This window comes from Rhinoderma darwinii, unplaced genomic scaffold (genome assembly GCF_050947455.1).
Source record: "Rhinoderma darwinii isolate aRhiDar2 unplaced genomic scaffold, aRhiDar2.hap1 Scaffold_94, whole genome shotgun sequence".
NCBI lineage: Eukaryota > Metazoa > Chordata > Amphibia > Anura > Rhinodermatidae > Rhinoderma > Rhinoderma darwinii.
Genome location: NW_027464514.1, coordinates 2,647,401 through 2,664,456, shown reverse-complemented (window position 1 = coordinate 2,664,456; position 17,056 = coordinate 2,647,401). Strand labels below are relative to the sequence as shown.

At 44.3% G+C, this 17,056-nt stretch overlaps 1 protein-coding gene across 1 annotated transcript in view; it reads right to left on the bottom strand.

The window, feature by feature from the left end:
- The window catches only part of LOC142733358 (histone-binding protein RBBP4-A-like), a 153,759-nt gene extending 149,752 nt beyond the window's left edge, over positions 1 to 4,007 (bottom strand). The window contains exons 1-3 of the mRNA XM_075849522.1: positions 3,881 to 4,007; positions 2,073 to 2,188; positions 1,815 to 1,854 (exon numbers count right to left, since the gene is read on the bottom strand). Of these exons, the coding sequence (XP_075705637.1) occupies positions 1,815 to 1,854; positions 2,073 to 2,188; positions 3,881 to 4,007 (283 nt within the window). The remainder of the gene's footprint in view (positions 1 to 1,814; positions 1,855 to 2,072; positions 2,189 to 3,880) is intronic.
- Between the last annotated feature and the right edge of the window lie 13,049 nt (positions 4,008 to 17,056).

Sequence of the window (17,056 nt, the reverse complement as noted above, 5' to 3'; positions counted from 1 at the left end):
TGTTATTTACGCGTCGTCGTTTGACAGCTGTCAAACGACGACGCGTAAAAATACAACCTCGTCAAAAGAAGTGCAGGACACTTCTTTGGACGTTTTTGGAGCTGTTTTCTCATAGACTCCAATGGAAACAGCTCCAAAAACGGACGTAAAAAACGCTGCGAAAACGGCGCGAAAAACGCAGCGAAAAATGCGAGTTGGTCAAAAAACGTCTGAAAAGCAGGGTCTGTTTTCCCTTGAAAACAGCTCTGGATTTTCAGACGTTTTTGGTCACTACGTGTGCACATACCCTTAGGGTATGTTCACACGTAGTCAACCAAAATGTCTGAAAATCCAGAGCTGTTTTCAAGGGAAAACAGACCCTGCTTTTCAGACGTTTTTTACCAACTCGCATTTTTACCAACTCATTTTTTTACCAACTCGTTTTTGGAGCTGTTTTCATTGGAGTCTATGAGAAAACAGCTCCAAAAACGTCTGAAAGAAGTGTCCTGCACTTCTTTTGACGAGGCTGTATTTTTACGAGTCGTCGTTTGACAGCTGTCAAACGACGACGCGTAAATAACAGGTCGTCTGCACAGTACGTCGGCAAACCCATTCAAATGAATGGGCAGATGTTTGCCGACGTATTGTAGCCATATTTTCAGACGTAAAACGAGGCATAATACGCCTCGTATACGTCTGAAATTTGGCCGTGTGAACATACCCTTAGTGTTACTATTGTTTTTTTGTGTGCATTTTTTTTACAGGCTTGGTTATTAGACTATGTCGGATTCGAAGACTACTTAGATGACAACCAATTTATTGAAAATAAAAACACCCACAAGGGTCTTGTGGGGGATTTTTATTTCAATGGAATATTTTTTCTGTGTTGGTGTTTTTTTATTTAACTTTATTACTACCTCCTTTGTAATGGCAGCTAAGAGGAGATGTCACAGTAACGTCAACGGCTCCTCTTGAATCGGAATCCCCGGCCAGAGGGATTCCGCTCCTACAGGGTGCTACAGTGGTGCTATCTACAGGGAAGTGCCATCTACTGGGGAGTGCCATCTGCGGGGGGGGGGGGTTAACTCCCCTATGAGTGACCTGACCGCTTGTCTTAAGGTATGTTTGATGCCTTTGCTATCTATGACTTCCCACCAACAGTAACCCAATAAGGGCCCACAACTTGAAATTGGTGTAAAGGCCACAGCAGCCATTTATACACAAAAATACTCAAATGCAATCAAATAGCATAACCATAATATAACAAACACTCTATAAATTAACATCCTGCTCTATTCTGCAAACATTCCCCTGTTAAAGTATCCTTGGAGGCACTTCAGGCATTATATTTTAACTCCATCCTTTCCTTGTCAGGTCTGGAACTTATTGTCCTACAGCCGTACTGCACCTGACCTGAGGGCACCAACCATCTCCAAGACCTACTCTTCCTGGGGACCCTGCCCATCAGGAATGTATGAAACAAGCTAGGTAACCACTCCCCAGCCCCTACGATACTACCCAGGGTTAAATGGCCGAGTTCTTTTCCCACAATGTCATATGTTGTTCTCCATTACGTGCCTTCAAAGACCCCTTCTCCTACCGCCATGACATTCATGTGTGATACCTTACACATGAACGTCCCTCCACAAACACAGGGATTTTTCCAAACCGTCTCGAATGCCCAGAGTCCACATGTCCAACCCCACATCATTTAAACGGACCCCATTAGACCGAAGAAAGCCGACCTCGGCCCCCTCCAACTCCCTATGGCACACCACCACACCACCATTGCGAGCCACAAATTATCCCACAACTTTATTAACCTTTGCCCTAACCGGTTTCAAACTCTGCACTGAACACGTTTGTCTCCACACCCTGCGAGCCACAATGTCAAACCATATGATGATAAGACCCGGAAATGAGGACCACAAACGCAAAAGGTCCAACTTAACATCCCTGGACGACCTCATTCCTAAATAATTTCCGCCAAGGTGAATGACCAAAATATCAGGTGCCCTATCCAAACCTGCATAAAACGGAAGCTCCGGCAACAGCCTGCACCAAAGCATGCCCCTCAAACCCAACCATCTGACCTGAACCTCGTACTGGTCCAAGCCCAGCTGGCGTCCAGCCGGACGAACATCAGCCTGGACACCTCCGCAGTGCACGTATGAGTGCCCCATTATCCACACCAAGCAGGGGCCCACACCTAGAACAAAACACATAACAATAGTAAGGTAAGCAAATCAATCCACACCTACAACATAACTCACCCCAACCGCCCTAAAGCAAATTAGGCCGGAGATAAATCCTATATCTGTCCGACTCCCACCTACCTATCCTTTTGACCATCGCCGGGGATAAACCCCACCTGGCAGCTTCAGTAGCTGCGCCAATTCGAAACGAGTGAGAGCTATATCCCATTCCCATCCACCCAGACAACAGGATACATTTCCGAAAAACCTGCACAAACCGATATTTTGACAACTATAGGCCATCTGCATGAACCAACAAGGATACTGGCCCCTCAGGCCTAACGGTCAAAAAATCTTGAAAACAGAGAATCGGGCATACCCTATACCCTATTAACGCATGTAGGCGCACCAAAAAACCTTTCCCCGCTTGGTCAGTCTTTGATCTGCGTAGCAAGCATGACAGGGAGGACCCTTTCAATTCAACATCCGTGAACAATAAACCCCCAGATACCCGCTTACTTGCCGCCACCAATTCCGATATCCGGAACGCCCCGAAGAAAGAAAGAAAGAAAAAGCCAGCATAAACAATTGTACTTCAAACCCCGACACACAAACAGACTGCAAATGCTCACAAAGAGATTCAGAGAGATCAAAAGATATCGGATTCCTATAATCCCTAGACACGGAACCCCTCCTAAAACCTTTCATCGCCTGCCTAACCAAAAAAGACTTAGTCACGTCCTCCTCCCCTCTGAGTCTTAACCAAAAAGCTAATGCAGACAAATGCAGAGAGACCCCCGAAGCAGACACCCCCTCACTGTAAGAATTACCTATAAAATACAGCAAGCACGGCTTCAATACTCACCTGAGTACTCCCCAACAAAACTTCCCAAACCCGCCAAACCACACTGTACCTCTTCCATGTAACCCCACTAACTGACCGTCTAATTAACGACATCACCACCGTCATACCACCTTCCAAAGATGCTCCGGGCATGCAATGCCATGATTTTCCCCCCCGGCGCTAGAATACGAAACCTGTCCCACTGTTGACGAGAGAGGGAATCAGCCACTGAATTAAGCACCCGTGGAACATGAACTGCTACAAAATACAAATTCAACACCAGCCCCCTCAAAACCAAATGCCGCAATAATCGCACAACTGGAGGGCAATTTGCCGTCTGCGCATTGATGGCCTGAATCACTCCCAAATTATCACACACAAAAGGCACTCTCCTGTCTCTCAGACAATCACCCCAGATTTCCGCAGCCACCACAATCGGAACAATTCTAGCAAAGCCAAATTACGGACAAAACCACATTCACGCCATGCACTAGGCCAGACATCCGCGCGCCATTGCCCCTGGAAATATGCCCCAAAACGAGAAGCACCTGACGCATCTGTAAAGAGCTCCAAATCCACACTAGACACTGGCCTATACATGAGAACGGACTGACCATTGTAGCTTTGCAAAAACTCCCCCAACACCAACAAACCCGCTTTCAACTCACAGGGCAAACTCACGAAATGATGGGGAGAATGAACCCCCGCGGTTGCACTAGCCAACCACGTACAAAAAACCTGCCCCATTGGCATTTTAATACTACATGCAAAAAACGTCCCAATAAGGATTGCAAGTCCCGTAACTGAATCTTCTTCCTGCGTAACGCACTAGCCACCAACTCTCTCAATTCTAGCAATTTACCTTCAGGCAAACGACATTCCAGTCTGTCCGAGTCAATAATTATCCCCAGAAACTTGATGACCGTCGTAGGTCCCTCAGTTTTCTCGGGCGCCAGCGGTACACCAAAGTCAATCGCCACCTTTTCCATTTTTATGCAGCAACACTGCACACACATATGTAGCTGGAGGACCGATAAACAAAAAAATCGTCGATATAGCGCAGCGCCGACGGCACCTGCGTCTCACTCCGAACCACCCATTCCAAAAACGTGCTAAACATCTCAAAATAAGTACAAGAAATGGAGTAGCCCATCGGGAGGCAACAATCAACAAAATATCCACCCTGCCAACAGCAACCTAACAAACAAACACTCTCCGGCTGCACCAGCAACAAACGAAACGCGGCTTCAATGTCGGTTTTTGTCAAAAGGGAGCCCTTCCCGTATTTGCGAACCCAAACGACCGCAGCATCAAACGAAGTATAACTGTGCAAAGGTTAGGATCGATGCCATCGTTCACCGACTCCCCTTCCAGATATGATAAGTGATGTATATGGCGGAATTTGTTAACCTTTTTTGGAACCAAACCCAAAGGGGAAACCCGCAAACCAGGAACCATGTGGCCCAAAGACACCTCTTTCATCAATTTATCCGTAACTAAATCAGGCCGCACCAAAGCAGACAACAAATTGCGGGACACCTCATCCCGTACTGCAGAAGTACAAGGAATCCGAAAACCCTCCGCAAAACCCAGAAACAATAAATCCGCCACCTTCCGTTTTTAAGGGTGTACCCAAATAAGAAGCATCCTTTCCACCCTCACCGGCGTCGCCCCCTTTCTGTTCAACATCCCCCTGCTTGCCCTTATGCTTCCTGAAGCATCAGGACAAACCATGGGCGCCTCAGCAACCGGAGCACTCGTGCGTGTACCTGCAATCAGAGCAAAATTTACAATGCTCCTCATTGAACTGCCAGCAACATCCTTTCCCGGATGAAGCTGACCGTCCCGTTGCCGACCGTCATTTAGTAAAATACGTTTTACTAAACGTATTTTATTGTGCAAACGCCATAAGACATAAAAAAAACTATAAACATATGGTATCGCCATAATCGTATCGCCCCGCAGAATAAAGTGAATATGTAATTTATAGCGCACGGTGAACGCTGTAAAAAAAAATAGAATAAAAAATTACAGTTTTTTAGTCACCACGCCTCCTAAAAATAGAATAAAAACTGATCAAAAAGCTGCATGCACCCCAAGAAAACTACAATGAATTCCTCAAGGTGTCTAGTTTCCAAAATGGGGTCACTTTTGGGGGGTTTCCACTGTTTTGTCACCACAAGACCTCTTCAAACCGGACATGGTGCCTAATAAAAAAGAGGCCTCAAAATCCACTAGGTGCGCCTTTGCTTCGGAGGCCGGGGCTTCAGTCCATTATCACACTAGGGCCACATGTGGGATATTTCTCAAAACTGCAGAATCTGGGTAATAAGTATTAAGTTGCGTTTCTCTGATAAAACCTTTTGTGTTATAAAAAAAATGGTATAAAGTGGATTTTCTGACAAAAAAAAAAAGTACATTTCACCTCTACTTTGCTCTAAATTCCTGTGAAACACCTAAAGGGTTCATAAACTTTCTAAATGCTGTTGTGTATACTTTGAGGGGTCTAGTTTCTAAAATGGGGTGTTTGATAGGGGTTTCTAATATATGGGCCCCTCAAAGCAACTTCAGAACTGAACTGGAACCTAAAAAAATAAATAAATTAGGCAATACTTTGCTTCTTACATTATACTGATAATGAGCCGTGCCCACCCCGAGATGACCCCAGTTTTGACCGTTTGTATAAACGGAGACCCCTATTAGACCGTTTCAGTGCCCGGTTTTCCCAAGCATACACCCCAAGAAGTGTATTTCTATTGATGAGTCCTTGGTGGATTTTAAAGGGAGGGTTCAATTCCGCCAGTACCTGCCGAGTAAGATGGCAAGGTATAGTGTGAAGATGTATAAGCTGTGTGAGAGTGCATCAGGGTGTACTTACAAATTTAGGATATATAAAGGGAAGGACACCAGTATTCAGCCCCCAGAATGCCCCCCCTTACTGGGAGTTAATGCAAAAATTGTGTGGGATTTGGTGCTGCTGGACCAGGGTTACCACCTCTACCTGGATAATTTTTATACCGGCGTCCCACTCTTCAACTGCCTCGCTTCCAGTCCTGCGGCATGTGGCACTGCTAGAAGAAATCTGAGAGGCCTCCCTAAGACTCTTCAGGCCAAACAAGAAGGGGTGAGCGCAGGGCACATTCTAGCAGCAACATATTGTGTGTCAAGTACAAGGACAAGAGAGATGTCACACCAGTACCCATGTACCTGTACGAGGTACCAGTACAGAGACCCCTAAACCAGACTGCATCCTGGACTACAATAGGTACATCGGAGGGGTGGACTTGTCAGATCAAGTCCTGAAGCCCTATAGCGCCATGCGGTGTGGTATAAGAAGCTGGCCGTGCACATCATACAGATGGCATTGTACAATGTGTATGTGCTACGTCGATGTACAGGCCAGAGGGGAACTTTCCTGGAATTTCAAGAGGTGGTAATCAAGAACCTAATCTTTAGGGACCAGGAAGGGGGGGGCACCCAGTACTTCTGGAAGCAAGTCCACACGCATCGCACCAGGGCAGCACTTTCCAGGAGAAGTTCCCCAAACTGGCAAGAAGGGAAAAAGTCAAAAGAGGTGCAAAGTCTGCTATAAGAGGGGTATAAGGGAGGACACAATATATCAATGTAGCGCGTGTCCCGAAAAACCAGAGCTCTGTATGAAAGAGTGTTTTAAAATTTATCATACATCCCTTGATTTATAATTTACCCCAATTCTACTTACCCTGATGTACTCCGCACAGCTTATCCCCCATTATCTTTCCCTTCTGAGCCCTGCTGTGTGCCCAGGCAGCTGATAACAACCACATTGAGGGTATTGCCATACCCGGGAGAACACATATTACAGTTTATGGGGTGTATGTCTCCGGTAAAAATGCTCACTACACCTCTAGATGAATGCCTTAAGGGTGTAGTTTTTAAAACAGGGTCACTTCTTGGGGGTTTCAACTGTACTGGTACCTCAGGGGCTTCTGCAAACATGACTTCGCACCAGAAAATCACCAGTAGGCCAAATGGTGGTCCTTTCCTTCTGAGTCCTCCCATGGGCCCAAACGGCAGTTTATCACCACAAATGGGGTATTGCGGCACTCAGGACAAATTGCGCAACAGAATGGGGTATTTTATTTCTTGTGAAAATAAGAAATTTTCAGCCAAAACTACATATTATTGGAAAAAATTAATTTTGTTTTAATTCCCAGCCCAATTCAAATAAGTTCTGTAAAAAAACTATGGGGTCAAAATGGTCACAACACCCATAAATGAATTCCTTGAGGGGTGTAGTTTCCAAAATGGGGTCACTTCTGGTGGGTTTCCATTGCTTTGATACCTCTGGGGCTCTGCAAATGCGACATGGCACCCGAAAGCCAAACCAGCAAAATCTGCACTCCAAAGAACACACAGCGCTACTTCACTTCTGAGGCCTCCCATGGGCCCAAACTGCAGTTTATCGCCACAAATGTGGTATGCCGCACTCAGGAGAAATTGGGCAACAAAATGGGGTATTTTGTTCCCTGTGAAAATAAGAAATTTTGATCACAAATGACATCTTATTGGAAAAAATTACATTTTTGTAATTTCACAGCCCAATTCAAATAGGTGCTGTGAAAAAACTGTGCGGTCAAAATGGTAACAACAACCATAAATGAATTCCTTGAGGGGTGTAGTTTCCAAAATGGGGTGACTATTCGGGGATTCCTACTGTTTTGGCACCTCAACACCTCTTCAAACCTGGCATGCTGCCTAAAATACATTCTAATAAAAAAGAGGCCTCAAAATGCACTAGGTGCTTCTTTGCTTCTAGGGCTTGTGTTTTAGTCCATGAGCGCACTAGAGCCACATGTGGGACATTTCTAAAAACTGCAGAATCTGGACAATACATATTTAGTAGTGTTTCTCTGGTAAAACCTTCTGTGTTACAGAAAAAAAAATTAATAAAATTGAAATTCAGCAAGAAAAATTAAATTTGCAAATTTCACCTCCACTTTGCTTTAATTCTTGTGAAATGCCTGAAGGGTTAAAAAAAACTTTCTAAATGCTGTTTTGAATACTTTGAGGGGTCTAGTTTTTAAAATGGGGTGTTTTATCAGGGTTTCTAATACATAGGCCCCTCAAAGCCACTTCAGAACTGAAGAAGTACTTAAAAAAAAAGGCTTTTGAAATTTTCTTAAAAATATGAGAAATTGCTGTTTAGGTTCTAAGCCTTGTAACGTCCATGAAAAATAAGATAATGTTAAAAAAACTATGCCAATCTGAAGTAGACATATGGGAAATGTGAACTAGTAACTATTTTGGGTGGTATAACCGTCTGTTTTACAAGCAGATGCATTAAAATTCTGAAAAATTCTATTTTTTCCAAATTTTCTCTAAATTTTGCAATTTTTCACCAATAAACACTGAATATATCGACCAAATTTTACCACGAACATGAAGCCCAATGTGTCACGAGAAAACATTCTCAGAATCGCTTGGATAGGTTTAAGCATTCCGACGTTATTACCACAAAAAGTGAAATATGTCAGATTTGAAAAATGGGCTCTGAGCCTTAAGGCCAAAACTAGGCTACGTCCTTAAGGGGTTAATGACAATGAGACAACAAACAAGTTAAAATGATTACCATAGTATAGAGTGACACACAGGATGGGACTATTGACTGGAGAGAGCTAATGAATGTGGAGTAGGTCACAACATACAAGCTGCATGTACATATAAGAGGCCACAAAGAGCCAAAGACGAAGGCTTCCTGCCGAAACGCGCGTCGGGGTGTGATGCCAGACAGTGCTCTTCACATGATGGGTAAGTTGTTCCATTGCACTTTGCAGCTAAGATGTTAGGTATTTTCGACCTATTTCATTGGACGTTACATTTATATATACACACTTCCGCTGACAGCTAGATTGTTGTAACCAGGGTTGGGATTCAAATTTTAACAACAGGTTCCCTATTTTTCGGACGAAGACATACGTGCCGTTGGCGGTGGGGGGGGGGGTTGGGGAGTCACGGTGTTTTGTGGAGTATCGCGCCATTGAAAATTATTCTAATAATAAAATAAAACAATTACGATATTCCAAATACCCCCTACATTGAAGTGGACTCTAAATAAAGTAATTCCTTGTCCAGAATGCTTTAGTATGGATTGCCACACTATTTATATAATTACATAAGCGTACAGACCTGCCCACACATTATATTAACCCCTTAGTGACCAGCCCATTTTAGGCCCTAATGACCAAGCTATTTTATTCGTTTTTCTATAGTCGCATACAAAGAGCTATAACTTTTTTATTTTTTCGTCTACTTAGCTGTATGAGGACTTGTTTTTTGCGGGATTAGTTGTACTTTTTTAATAGCACCATTTTTGGGTACATATAATTTTTTTATTAACTTTTATTAACTTTTTTTGGGGGGATTATAAAAAAAACCTGAAATTCCACCATTGTTCTATGCGTTTTTAAATTGACGCCATTCACTGTGCGGTGTAAATAACATGTTATCTTTATTCTATGGGTCGGTATGATTACGGCGATACCACATATGTAGAGGTTTTTTTATGTTTTACAACTTTTGCACAATAAACACTTTTGAACTAAAATTATTTGTTTTTGCATCGTTGCTTTCCAAGAGCCGTAACTTTTTTATTTTTCCATCAATGTAGTGATTTTTTTGGGGTTGTTTTTTGCGGGACGAGACGTAATTTTGATTGGTACTGTTTTGGGATGCATGGGACTTATTGATTCATTTTTATTATTACTTTTTTGGGGGCAATGGAAAAAAATTGCAATTTCGCCATTGTTTTTTGCGTTTTTTTTTTACGGTGTTCACCTTGCGGTTTAAATTACATATTAACTTTATTAATTGAGTCATTACGGTCGCGGCGATACCATATATGTGTACTTTTATTTATTTTTTACCAGAGCATTATTGCCTGTCAGTGTAAATCTGACAGGCAATCTATTAGGACGTGCCTCCGGCGCGTCCTAATAGGCATATGTCCAGGGCAGACCTGGAGGCTTTTATCAAGCCCCCAGCTGCCATGACACCCCATCGGAGACCTGCACTCCCTCTGTAAACAAGAAAAATGCTGCGGTCTAAATTGACGGCGGCATTTAACAGGTTAAACGGCCGCGATCGAAGTAAACTTCGATCGCGGGTGTTGGAGCAGGAGCCCAGCTGTCATCAGACAGCAGAGCCCCGGCTCCAGCCTGCACGGGACACCCGTGCAGGACTTAGACTGGGCCAACGTGAAAAGGCGCCAGCCTAGCCTAAGGCACCTTAGTGACCAACGTGAAAAGGCGTATTGGTGGTCACTAAGGGGTTAAACTCACCCATTACGTATAGGCCTATATGGGCACATTCAATATCCTAAGCGTGCTCAGCCCATTTAGTGAGGCTGTGCACATCAGAAGGGTGGAGGACAGTGCGGAGTGCGCAGTAAGCCGCGACAACTCTCCCGACTAATGCACAGATACGGTGTCAGGAGCAAGCTCAGTACATATATACAGCACCAGAATGAAGCTCAGTACATATATACAACACCAGAACAAAGCTCAGTATATATACACTAGTCCTTCTCAATGAATTAGAATATCATCAAAAGTTAATTGATTTCAGTAATTCAATTCAAAAAGTGTCTCTCATATATTATATAGATTCATTACACACAGAGGGATCTTTTTCCAGCATTTTTTTCTTGTAATGCTGATGATTATGGTAACAGATCATGAAAACCCAAAATTTAAGTCACCCAGAAAATTTGAATATTATATAAGCCCAATTTCACAAAAATGATTTTTAATACCGAAATGTTGTCCTATTAAAAAGTATGTACAATATATGCCCTCAATACTTGGTCGCTGCTCCTTTTGCATGAATTACTGCATCAATGGTGTGGCATGGAGGCGATCAGCCTGTGGCACTGCTGAGGTGTTATGGAAGCCTTCAGCTCGTCTGCATTGTTGGGTCTGGTGTCTCATCTTCCTCTTGAAAATACCCTATAGATTCTCTGTGGGGTTTAGGTGAGGTGAGTTTTCTGGCCAATCAAGTGCAGTGATACTGTGGTTATTACACCAGGTATTGGTACTTTTGGCAGGGTGGCAGGTGTCGAGTCCTGCTGGAAAATGTCATGCTAGACGCTGCGCTTACTCTGGACTTGATATAACACAGTGGACCAACACCAGCAGATGACAGGGCCCCCAAACCATCACTGACTGTGGAAACTTCACAGTGGACTGCAAGACACTTGGATTGACGCCTCTCCACTGTTCCTGCAGACTCTGGGACGAGATTTCCAAATGAAATGCAAAATTCACTTTGTGAAGTTTCCACAGTCAGTGATAAGCAACCTGGGCTTCCACAACAGCTCAGCAGTGCCACAGGCTGATCGCCTCCATGCCACGCCATTGATGCAGTAATTCATGCAGAGTCGGAGCCCCGACCAAGTATTGAGGGCATATACTGCACATACTTTTCAATAGGACGACATTTCGGTATTAAAAATCATTTTTTAAATTGAGCTTATATAATATTCCAATTTTCTAAGACTACATTTTGGGTTTTCATTAACTGTTCCCATAAACATCAACATTAAAAGAAAAAAATGCTGGAAATAGATCCCTGTGTAATGAATCTATATAATATATGAGAGACACTTTTTGAATTGAACTATATATGTTTTGAGCTCGGTTGTTCTGATATATATGTACTGAGCTTGGTTCTGGTGGGTATATATGTACTGAGCATGGTTCTGATGCTGTATTTAAGTACTGAGCTTTATTCTGGTGTTGTATTTATGTACTGAGCTTGGTTCTGGAGTTGTATATATGTACTAAGTTTGGTTCTGGTGTTGTACATGTGTATGAGTTTGGTTCTGTTGCTGTATATGTCACGAAGGGTCTGTGGACCCACTGAGCCGTACCGCTTTGGCGGTAAGGCAGCTGGCCAACAGGGAGCAGGTGAAAGTCTATAGGTATCTGTGGCAGCGTAGACAGCAGCAGGGCAGGTTCGGCTGGGACTAGGTAGCAGGCGGACATTAGGCGAGGTGAAGCAGGTCAGACGTGGATGCAGCACGGCACGACTTTGGCACAGCACAGTGCTAGACCAGGAATGTATGGATTGCTAGGAACAGGAACTGGAAACAGGTATAGGTACAGGGACTGGAACAGGAAACACACTAGGAGGCCATCACAAAGACAAAAATAGGGAACACAACAACGCTCAGGCATAGAACTAGGGGGCTGGACCCCTCTTATAGTCCAGGGTTCTAAGTTCATCCATGAGGTCCGGTGCGCGCGCTGCCCCTACGGGTTCCGGCAGAGGTGAGTGGACGCGAGCGCTGGCGTCTCCTGAGGAGGAGGCTGGGGCCAGCGCTTGCCGATTCGTGGCTGCGGCTGTCAGGGGGAGGTTGGAGCTTACAGCCCGCAGCCACAGACATTACAGTATATATGTACTGAGTTTGGTTCTGGTCTTGTATATGTGTATGAGCTCTGTTCTGATGCTGTATATATGTACTGAGCTTGGCTCTGATGTTGTATATATGTACTAAGCTTGGTTCTGGTGCTGTACATATGTTCTGAGCTTCTCTTTGGTGCTGTATATATATATTGAGCTTGGTTCTGGAGTTGAATATATGTTCAGAGCTTCTCTTTGGTACTGTATATATGTATTCAGCTTGGTTGTTATGATGAATATAGCTCCAGAACCAAGCTCAGTACATATATACACAGCACCAGAACCAAGCTCAGTATGTATATACAGCACCAGTACAAATACAGCTCAGTACAGAGATAATATGCAAATTTAGTTTAACCCCTGCCATATAAGTTTGTACAGAATAAACCTACAGCTCCCAGTATAGCCAGAAAGATGGTAAGGATATGCTGGGAGTTGCAGTTTCACAAAAAAGAACGATACACACATCATCTCACTGCAGATCATACAGTGACTACAGTACTGAGCAGTCACAGGGAGAATAAACATTTACATTTAGTGACTTACCAGTGACGACTTCTCAGATTCTAGTCGTTCTCTTTACTTTTCCATCTGGTCCAGAACTCTATGATCCCTCCTGGCCATGACCCATTTCTGCGGAAATGGGTCAATTTGCTCAATCAGATGTCTTCGGAAGCTCACTTTTCAACATTTCTGCACCTATAAACGAAGAGCAAATTCTTATGGTGCCACACTCTATGCCACTAAATATAATAGTATCATACACTGTGTCCCCGAATATAATAGTACTACACACTGTGCCCCTGAATATAATAGTACCATACACTGTACCAGATTATAATAGTACCATTCACTGTGCCCATGAATAAATTTGTTTCAAACACTGTAAAGTAATGCACCACACACAGTGCCCCCTGTAGATAGTGCCCCTCATAGAGCCCTCTGTAGATAGTGCTCCCAGTAGAGCCCTCTGTAGATAGTGCTCCCAGTAGAGCCCTCTGTAGATAGTGCTCACCGTAGAGCCTTCTGTAGGTAGTAGCGTTCCCTGCATATAGTGCCCCATGTACCGTTCCCTGCAGACAGGGCTCACTGTAGCATTCCCTGTAGATAGGGGTACGACTGCCCGCCATCTCTTTGGGACCTGCCGGGGAGCAGCTGACACCGCTGCTGCAGAATTCTCTGGCAACAACTACGTGGAACTGCCATGGTAAGGCATGGTCTGAATGGCTGTCACATGCAAATGCGACTGAGGTAATGTCCCCGGAGTCATGTTATGTGATCACGTTGCGGTATTTAGGTTCTTTAAAGGAAAAAAGGCATGTCGGCAGCGGTGGTTCAAAAGCGCTTATCAGGGGTTGCGTTTGCGCTAAAGATGTTGGGGGTGGAGGACGTCACCAAGCGTTTTGTTTTTGCGCAAATGTTAAAAGGTTGGAGGAAGGAAAGGAAGACATCGGACGGCCGTCGTCCAGTGTCTTTTATTTTGCTACGGCGATTGGCGGACGCGGCGACATCAGTTTGTTCTTCCGTTTTTGAAGCATGCTTATTTTCATGCGCTTTTGCGCTTGCTTTTTTCGGGGCACTGCGCGTTAGTGAATTAGTCTCCACCTCGCGGTCATGTCCGTCGGGCTTGTTGGCGGACGACGTAGTGGCACTGTCGGATTGAATAAAAATTCGGGTGCAGCGGTCAAAAACAGATGTGTTGGGAAAAGGGGTGTGGTTAACCATCTTTGCCCTAGATTCAAAATTTTGCCCGGTAAGGGTGGTGAAGAGTTACATGGCGTTGCGCCCACAGGGGGGTAGTTTCTTGTCACATAAGGATGGCTCTCCTCAAAATTGCAATTTTCTTCCATTTTAAAAAAATGCTTGGTCTCGGTGGGTTTGCCTCCTTCTGAGTTCGGGACCCATTCGTTCCGCATCAGGGCCGCCACAATGGCGGATGTGGCGGGTTTGACGGAGGTGGAAATTAAAAATTTGGGAAGATGGAAATCGGGTTGCTTTAAGAGTTACATTCGTCCTCATTTGTTAACCTGTTGAATTTTATATGTTTCTGCAGATGTTCGTAGACCGGTGGTTTGGTTTATCGGTCATTCGTACATTTATTGGGCGGCTCAGAGGGCGTCTTGCCGACCTGGAGGGCTGGATCTTGGCTTCAAACATGCGGATGTGTACTGGAGGGGCATCAGAGGCCTAAAATGGCTGCAAGTCCTTCCGGAGGTGGTGGCTGTGAGCAGAATGTCACAATCTCCAACGGTCGTGGTGATACACGCAGGTGGCAATGACCTTTGCTCAACGAGGGTAGCGGAGCTGATTTCCATTATGCGGTCGGACTTTGATCGCTTCGCGGCCTTTTTTACGGATCTGGTGGTAGTGTGGTCCGAAGTAGTTCCGAGGGTTTTATGGAAGGGAGCTAGGAACAACGCGTCCCTGGAACGGACCAGGCGGCTTTTGAACGTCAGGGTATCGCGGCATGTCAGGGGTCAAGGTGGTGTAGTCATCAGGCATAGGCAGTTGGAAGGTGACAACAGGGGTTTAATGTTGCAAGACGGGGTCCACTTGAACGACATTTGCCTGGACATTTTCCTTTCAGGTTTGCAGGACGCCGTCGATAGGGCATTGTTTTTCCTTAGGGGGGTGGGACGGAGCGCGGTGTAGGAATACACCCGTCTCCGCTTGGCGTGTTCGGAGGCTCTTGTTCCGTTTCGTTGAAGGGATCGTCATCCAGAACATCAAGTTAATGAGTGTCAATGAACGGACAAGGTTTCCTTTTGTTATATTGTTAATAAAAGCTGTGGCCACCCCCACTTTATTCCACAAAGATGACTATGTGTGTTTTTCTATAGTAAGTATTTAAGTAACACTCAGTAGCACGGGAAGGTACATACAGTCTTAGGGATCTCAGGCTGTCTAAGCAGGGGAGCCACTGACTGGATGTCAGTTCTCCTTTAAGTATCCCATAAAGCACACTGAGTGGGTTCCTGATATGAGTGGTCGAAGGAATCACATGGGAGGGAGGGTTTAAGATTATATAAGTGAGGTTACTTCCTGTAGTGAGCCTCTTTCCCGATTTCCAGACAGAGTTAACCCCTTCCCGCTCCTTGACGTACTATTACGTCATGGCAGCTGTATCGTTAGCGCTCCATTCCGTAATAGTACGTCTCGGGAGTAACGGCCGTTTCGGCCGTCCTCCCGACACATACAGGAGCTGTGACGCTGCTGTCTTGTTCAGCAGCTGTCACAGCTCCTACAGCGGGGACCGATCGCTGTGTCCCCGCTGATTAACCCCTTAAAAGCCGCATTCTATAGAGATCGCGGCTTTTTAGGGGTTAAGCTGCCATCGCCGGCCTGCTACGCGATAGCGGCCGGCGATGGTGACTATGGCAACCGGACACCAAACAATGGCGTCCGGCTATGCCATCGACGGAAGCCTAGTGGGTCCTGACAACGTCAGGACCCACTATGCTTGCTGTCAGTGAGTAGCTGACAGTTCTAATACACTGCACTACGCATGTAGTGCAGTGTATTAGAATAGCGATCAGGGCCTCCTGCCCTCATGTCCCCTAGTGGGACAAAGTAATAAAGTAAAAAAAAAGTTAAAAAAAGATGTGTAAAAATAAGAAAATAAAAGATTTAAAAGTAATAAAAGTAAAAATCCCCCTTTTTCCCTTATCAGTCCTTTATTATTAATAAAAATATATAAACAAACAAATAAACTATACATAATTGGTATCGCCGCGTCCGTAACGGCCTGAACTACAAAATTATTTCATTATTTATCCCGCACGGTGAACGCCGTAAAATAAAATAATAATAAACCGAACCACAATCACAATTCTTTGGTCACTTCACCTCCCAAAAAATGGAATAAAAAGAGATCAAAAAGTCGCATCTACCTAAAAATGGTACTGATCGAAACTACAGTTCGTTACGCAAAAAATAAGTCCTCGCACGGCTTTATTGATTGAAAAATAAAAAAGTTCTGGCTCTTAGAATAAGGTAACACAAAAAGTGAATGATTGTTTATAAAACGTATTTTATTGTGCAAACGCCATAAGACATAAAAAAAAACTATAAACATCTGGTATCGCCGTAATCGTATCGCCCCGCAGAATAAAGTGAATATGTCATTTATAGCGCACGGTGAACGCTGTAAAAAAAAACGAAAAAAAAAAACAATCGTACAATTGCTGTTTTTTAGTCACCACGCCACCTAAAAATAGACTAAAAACTGATCAAAAAGCCGCATGCACCCCAAGAAAACTACAATGGATTCCTCAAGGGGTCTAGTTTCCAAATTGGGGTCACTTTTGGGGGGTTCCCAATGTTTTGGCACCACAAGACCTCTTCAAACCGGACATGGTGCCTAATAAAAAAGAGGCCTCAAAATCCACTAGGTGCGCCTTTGCTTCGGAGGCCGGTGCTTCAGTCCATTACCGCCCGAGGGCCACATGTGGGATATTTCTCAAAACTGCAGAATCTGGGCAATACGGATTAAGTTGCGTTTCTCTGATAAATCCTTTTGTGTTATAAAAAAAATGGTATAAAGAGGATTTTCTGACAAAAAAAAAATGTACATTTCACCTCTACTTTGCTCTAAATT